The sequence below is a fragment of the Mytilus trossulus genome, chromosome 9 (assembly GCF_036588685.1).
Source record: "Mytilus trossulus isolate FHL-02 chromosome 9, PNRI_Mtr1.1.1.hap1, whole genome shotgun sequence".
NCBI lineage: Eukaryota > Metazoa > Mollusca > Bivalvia > Mytilida > Mytilidae > Mytilus > Mytilus trossulus.
This window is the reverse complement of record NC_086381.1, coordinates 41,589,261-41,596,799: the sequence shown is the minus strand read 5'-3', so window position 1 is coordinate 41,596,799 and position 7,539 is coordinate 41,589,261. Positions and strand designations below refer to the sequence as shown.

Sequence of the window (7,539 nt, the reverse complement as noted above, 5' to 3'; positions counted from 1 at the left end):
GAAAATGTTGTTATAAAATCGTGTTGACAAATATTTCGGCTCAACAAATGGCCTTCTTCTTGTGTCACAAGTTTTAACAATACTGATACATAATGTATAAGGTGTGAAAATAGATCAGGTGATAATACAGGTAAGTTTTGGTCGATTGATTTTAATCCTGAATATCATAATTTAAACAAAACACTTTAAATCAATATACGTGACTGTGTATATTAACAATAAAAATAAGTGAAAACAAAACTGTTAGTATTTCTTATTGATGCCGTTTGGGTGATGTACATTAAGTTCCTTTATCCAAAAGAAGTCTACGTATTAAGGAATATTTCGCGTCGAAGGAGGATAACATAATAAGCGCGGATGGGGACTCAGAAATTTCAGAAGAAGAGAACAACTACAAATTTATTAAAAAGAGTTCCTGGATCCCTAGACCGAGCAAAAATGCTACATTGGAATCTTTTATTGATAACTTTAAGTCGGACATTATTAAAAACACTAAAAATAACAATAAATCTTTTGACAATCTTACCAATGAAGAACGGACTGCACTGAAAAACTTACGATCTAACAACAATATCGTTATTAAACCTGCAGACAAGGGCAGTGCAGTGGTTGTCATGGATAAAACTGCCTATATTCAAGAGGCTGAACGACAACTTAGCGATGCAAGGTTCTACCAAAAACTAGACTCTGATCCTACTACATCTTTTAGCAGAGATATTACTAATAGTTTGGTAGAAATGCATGCCAATGGTTTCATCGATGACAAAACTCTTGAATATTTGAAACCAGAAAACCCAAAACCGGGCAGATTTTATCTATTACCTAAAATTCATAAGGCCAATAACCCAGGAAGACCTATAGTTTCAGCGAACGGTCATCCGACGGAAAAAATATCGGAATTTGTTGACTTCCATCTTCGTCAACATGTTGAAGACTTACCATCTCACATCAAAGATACAACCGATTATCTTAGAAAAATGCAGGCCTTAAACCCACTCCCCTCCGACACGACTCTTGTTTCCATGGATGTTACCTCCCTCTACACTAATATTCCACATGCAGATGGCATCGATGCATGCAAAGAAGTTTGGAATTCCAGACCAGTGAAATATCCACCTACTGAATGCCTGGTCAAAATGCTCACGCTGGTACTTAAGAAAAACAACTTCACTTTTGATGGAGATCATTATTTGCAAGTAAATGGAACTGCCATGGGCACCAAAATGGCTCCGTCATATGCCAACATATTTATGGGCAAATTAGAGAAACAACTCCTTGAAACTTCCATCGAAAAACCGCTTTCCTGGTTTAGATTTATAGATGATGTGGATATGAAATGGAATAAAAGCGACGAGGATTTAGACACTTTTATCACTCATGCCAACAACATACATCCAAGTATCAAATTTACTCATGAGAAGTCTAAATCCAAAATCGCCTTCCTCGATACTTCAAGTTCGCTCACAGAGGGCATCATATCTACAGATTTATATTCTAAGCCTACTGACACTCATCAATATTTGTCCCCTAAAAGTTGCCATCCTGCTCATCTTACCAAGAGCATTCCATACAGTCAGGCACTTAGAGTCAAGCGAATATGCTCCAACACAGAAACAACTAAAAGACAACTGCGTAAACTTGAAACTCGCTTGAAGAAAAGGGGCTACAAACACAGAAATATCAAAAAAAGCTTTCAGAAAGCGGAGTCAATTCCGAGGAGTGAACTATTGGAATACAAAGTTAAAAAGAAAAGCAAAAGGACTCCATGTGTTCTAACTTATCACCCATCTCTCAAAAACAGCTTTGGTGTCATTCGTGAGCATTGGAAATCAGTTGAAAAGAATTCCAAACTGTCCAAGATTTTCCCTGAGCCTCATATGATAGCTTTTAGGCAACCTAGTAGTCTACGGAACCTACTAGTGCGGGCTGAATTGTCTGATAATATAAGTACTCCTGGAGAATGTCGTTCGTGTGGAGAAAAACGCTGCAAATGCTGTTTACAGATGCAGCATTCGTCAACATTTCACAGTAAGGCAACCGAAAATAACTAAGGATATTTTGCAATGTTACCTGCAAAAGTATGAATGTTATTTACATACTAGAATGTTCGGTTTGTGGCCTCCAATATGTTGGTGAATCAAAGCAGCCTGTCCACAAACGCCTCAATGGCCATAGGAGTGATATATCTAAGAAGCCACTTCTTCCAGTCTCTCAGCACTTCAGACAGTCAGATCACAAACTTGATGACTTTAACCGCATGAAAATTCTAGTGATTGAACAGAACATTCACTGGAGTGATGCACAGCGACAGGTTCGGGAAAGCTTTTGGATAAAGGAACTTAATGTACATCACCCAAACGGCATCAATAAGAAATACTAACAGTTTTGTTTTCACTTATTTTTATTGTTAATATACACAGTCACGTATATTGATTTAAAGTGTTTTGTTTAAATTATGATATTCAGGATTAAAATCAATCGACCAAAACTTACCTGTATTATCACCTGATCTATTTTCACACCTTATACATTATGTATCAGTATTGTTAAAACTTGTGACACAAGAAGAAGGCCATTTGTTGAGCCGAAATATTTGTCAACACGATTTTATAACAACATTTTCGTTTAATAACACCTTATATCAGTACCGTTGTGCAAATCTTTAGACTGATATATATATATATATATATAACTCGTCTAAACATCAACCCAACAATGTTAGATCTGTAAATTTGCTTTCGCAAATTTTTGGTTCTTCCCTCGCCGGGATTCGAACCCATGCTACTGTGATATCGTGACACCAAATCGCCTGCACTGCAGCCGTCCCGCTAGACCACACGACCACCTGGGCTCTCAAAAAAAGAGCTTTCGGTGGCCATATGTTACCTTTCCACGTCAGTTTTAATCTAGCGGCGTACTACAGTACATGATATATAAGGCATGAAGATGTTATTGTTACAGATCAGCTAAATTATCTATAGTAAAGGATCCTACAAATTAATGTAAGATACAGTCACAGAAAATAATTATATTCATAAGTACGTCTGAGTCAGTGACTACCCTACAACAGATGTATTCATCGGATCGCCATCAATGATGGTGATACATGGCTGTGTACATAATGTATATACAACTCGTCTAAACATCAACCCAACAATGTTAGATCTGTAAATTTGCTTTCGCAAATTTTTGGTTCTTCCCTCGCCGGGATTCGAACCCATGCTACTGTGATATCGTGACACCAAATCGCCTGCACTGCAGCCGTCCCGCTAGACCACACGACCACCTGGGCTCTCAAAAAAAGAGCTTTCGGTGGCCATATGTTACCTTTCCACGTCAGTTTTAATCTAGCGGCGTACTACAGTACATGATATATAAGGCATGAAGATGTTATTGTTACAGATCAGCTAAATTATCTATAGTAAAGGATCCTACAAATTAATGTAAGATACAGTCACAGAAAATAATTATATTCATAAGTACGTCTGAGTCAGTGACAACCCTACAACAGATGTATTCATCGGATCGCCATCAATGATGGTGATACATGGCTGTGTACATAATGTATATACAACTCGTCTAAACATCAACCCAACAATGTTAGATCTGTAAATTTGCTTTCGCAAATTTTTGGTTCTTCCCTCGCCGGGATTCGAACCCATGCTACTGTGATATCGTGACACCAAATCGCCTGCACTGCAGCCGTCCCGCTAGACCACACGACCACCTGGGCTCTCAAAAAAAGAGCTTTCGGTGGCCATATGTTACCTTTCCACGTCAGTTTTAATCTAGCGGCGTACTACAGTACATGATATATAAGGCATGAAGATGTTATTGTTACAGATCAGCTAAATTATCTATAGTAAAGGATCCTACAAATTAATGTAAGATACAGTCACAGAAAATAATTATATTCATAAGTACGTCTGAGTCAGTGACAACCCTACAACAGATGTATCCATCGGATCGCCATCAATGATGGTGATACATGGCTGTGTACATAATGTATATACAACTCGTCTAAACATCAACCCAACAATGTTAGATCTGTAAATTTGCTTTCGCAAATTTTTGGTTCTTCCCTCGCCGGGATTCGAACCCATGCTACTGTGATATCGTGACACCAAATCGCCTGCACTGCAGCCGTCCCGCTAGACCACACGACCACCTGGGCTCTCAAAAAAAGAGCTTACGGTGGCCATATGTTACCTTTCCTTTATATATATATATATATATATATATAAATTTACAGATCTAACATTGTTGGGTTGATGTTTAGACGAGTTGTATATACATTATGTACACAGCCATGTATCACCATCATTGATGGCGATCCGATGGATACATCTGTTGTAGGGTTGTCACTGACGCAGACGTACTTATGAATATAATTATTTTCTGTGACTGTATCTTACATTAATTTGTAGGATCCTTTACTATAGATAATTTAGCTGATCTGTAACAATAACATCTTCATGCCTTATATATCATGTACTGTAGTACGCCGCTAGATTAAAACTGACGTGGAAAGGTAACATATGGCCACCGAAAGCTCTTTAAATGAGAGCCCAGGTGGTCGTGTGGTCTAGCGGGACGGCTGCAGTGCAGGCGATTTGGTGTCACGATATCACAGTAGCATGGGTTCGAATCCCGGCGAGGGAAGAACCAAAAATTTGCGAAAGCAAATTTACAGATCTAACATTGTTGGGTTGATGTTTAGACGAGTTGTATATACATTATGTACACAGCCATGTATCACCATCATTGATGGCGATCCGATGGATACATCTGTTGTAGGGTTGTCACTGACGCAGACGTACTTATGTATATATATATATATATATATATAAGAAAATTATTAAAAGATAATAACGGTTTCAATGCATCACTTTTTTACTAGTACTTTCACTGCTTCCGCAGATCTTCAGGTAATGTGACTTGTATATAAATAAAACAATTGATTGACGTTAACAATAGTATGACGTTAACAAATACAAGGGAGACTACTTATATATATATATAGCAGCCGCCTTAGCGAAATCAATAAACGCACAAATTTAAAGTGAGGTCACTGAAAAATAGACGCTTAAGACTTAGATGCATGATTTTTTTTTTTATAAGTTATTAGTTGTAAGTGGCTTTGAACTAGCTGTCAGTTAGCCGTGAACACTCTCAGATCTGTACCAATTATCATTTTGTTGTCGGGATATACAAGTACGTGGTCATGTCCACTTGTATTTTTGTCCATCTGATGAGTAAAGACTTTTTCAACTGATTTTTTTATAGATCGTTCTTATGTTGTACTGTTATACCACTGTCCCAGGTTTCGTGAGGGGTTTGGATCCCGCTAACATGTTTCACCCCGCCACATTATGTCTGTATGTGCCCATTCCAAGTCAGTAGCCTATAATTCAGTAGTTGTCGTTTGTTTATGTGTTATATATTTTTTTTTCGTTCATATTTTTTACATGAATAAGGCCGTCAGTTTTCTTGTTTGAATTGTTTAACATTGTCATTTCGGGGCCTGGTATAGCTGACTATGCGGTATATAACTTGCTCGTTGTTGCAGACCGGGATTTATAGTTGTTAATTTCTGTGTCAATTAAGTCTCTTGTGGAGAGTTGTATCTTTGGCGGTCATACCATATCATCTTTTTTATACTTTCTAACTCAAAACTTACAATTCAATATTATATCTTACTTCCTTCAAATTATTTCACTGTAAATATCAGAATTAAATGTGAATTTAGAAAATGTAATAAATGAAGGCAACAGTAGTATACCGCTGTTCAAAACTCATAAATCCATGGACAAAAAACGAAATCGGGGTAACAAAATAAAACCGAGGGAAACGCATTAAATATAAGAGGAGAACAACGACACAACACTAATCAGAAATTAAAAACCAATTCTTTAGAGAACAATTGAAGGTCTTTCCACCTCGATAATTAGAATGAAATTTAGAAAAAGATGTTAGAAAGGGTCACTCCTTGTTGATGTAATTTGGTACCTCAACTGATACAGAAAAATAAGATTAATAGGTATATGCAGAAGATTTAATTGTTTTATAATGAACAAAAACAAATTTAAAGCAAAGGTCAAAATCTAGAACGTCAAGTTGACCTTTGACCTTGACCTCACGTTCAAGGTCATAGGTCAGTGATCTCAAATCAAAAGACCTCAGGTCAATCACTTGTATGGTTGTAGAGAAATATCGATTTCAAATACCAAAGGGCAGAAAACTCCTAAAAGGGTTGACCAAAACACTTCGACTTAAATGGGTTGAAGTTTCCCCTTGTTGTGAACAGTAATTTGGCAAGCACATCGTATCATTAACTGTTACAGTTTCTTTTGAATAACGATAACAAGCAAAATTCAAAATTCATAACATAACCTTGACTTTTGACCTTGACCTCAATTTCAAGGTCATAGGTCAGTGAACTCAAATTAGAAGGTCCGAGGTCAATCACTTGTATGGTTGTGGAGAAATAATGATTTCAAATACATAAGGGGAGAAAACTCCTATAAGGGTTAACCAAAACACTTCGACTGAATAATTTGAAGTTGCGCCTTATTGTAAACAGTGATTTTGCAAACATATCAAATCATTAACTGTTACAGTTTCTTTTGAATAACGATAACAAGCAAAATTCTAAATTTATAACATGACCTTGACCTTTGACCTTGACCTCAATTTCCTTTATATGGACCAAGGACTTCATATCAAAAGACTGTAGGCCTCTACTACTAATACTGTATGAATTAACCCAACATATCGATTTTTTAATTTTCAAAGGGAAATAACTCCCATAAGATGTCTTCTGATCACCACAGTCAAAGTAAAACAAATCATTCTTAAGAGTAGACAAACAATTTGGTGAAAACAGTTTGTTAAATATTTATACGGTTTTAGAGATATAGCGATAACAAGAAAAAGTGGACGCGGGGAGATAACTCCTATAAGAATAAGTGTTCGGTCACACAGGGTGAGTTTTGAAACCTCCATTACTGAACAACATCGTTGGCCAAACATCCATTCGATATGTTGTAAAACAAAAAAGCATCTCAGACGGCAGAAGGGAAAAAAAATAAATAAATAATCAGAAGAAAAACAAAAGGTTTTTCCACGAAAAGTGGAAAGACCTAATTATATTGTTCTTTTTTCTAAAGAAAAATCTATTTTAATATTGACAGTAATTGAAAAACAAGAAATGTTATTATCACTAGTTCTTTTTGTTATGAAATATTTCTAAAAAGTAATAAATTCTGAAATTATTTTGGGATCAAATAAATCTATGTCTTGCTCAACTTGAAAAATGACACCATATGATATCGCTTGGATCACAAGTACTTTTTTATGGATAAAAATTTACGATACAAGTTATAACAGTTTTAACGATTAGTAATTAAAACAATTAAATGTTTTACTGTATCACAGTGTAGATACTATTCTGTACGCTATCCGGAAGTCGCGATTTTCGAAGCGAGAACTTTTTGGATCACATTTTAAATTTGATTGATATACTATATTAAACGGTAA

The 7,539-nt window shown here is 36.2% G+C and overlaps 1 protein-coding gene across 1 annotated transcript; it reads left to right on the top strand.

Annotated features, from left to right (window-relative positions):
* Window positions 1-614: 614 nt before the first annotated feature.
* On the top strand, window positions 615-2,051 carry LOC134684629 (uncharacterized). Its single transcript, XM_063543930.1, has one exon. The coding sequence runs from the start codon at window positions 615-617 to the stop codon at window positions 2,049-2,051; it is 1,437 nt and encodes a 478-aa protein (XP_063400000.1).
* The last annotated feature ends 5,488 nt before the right edge of the window (window positions 2,052-7,539 follow it).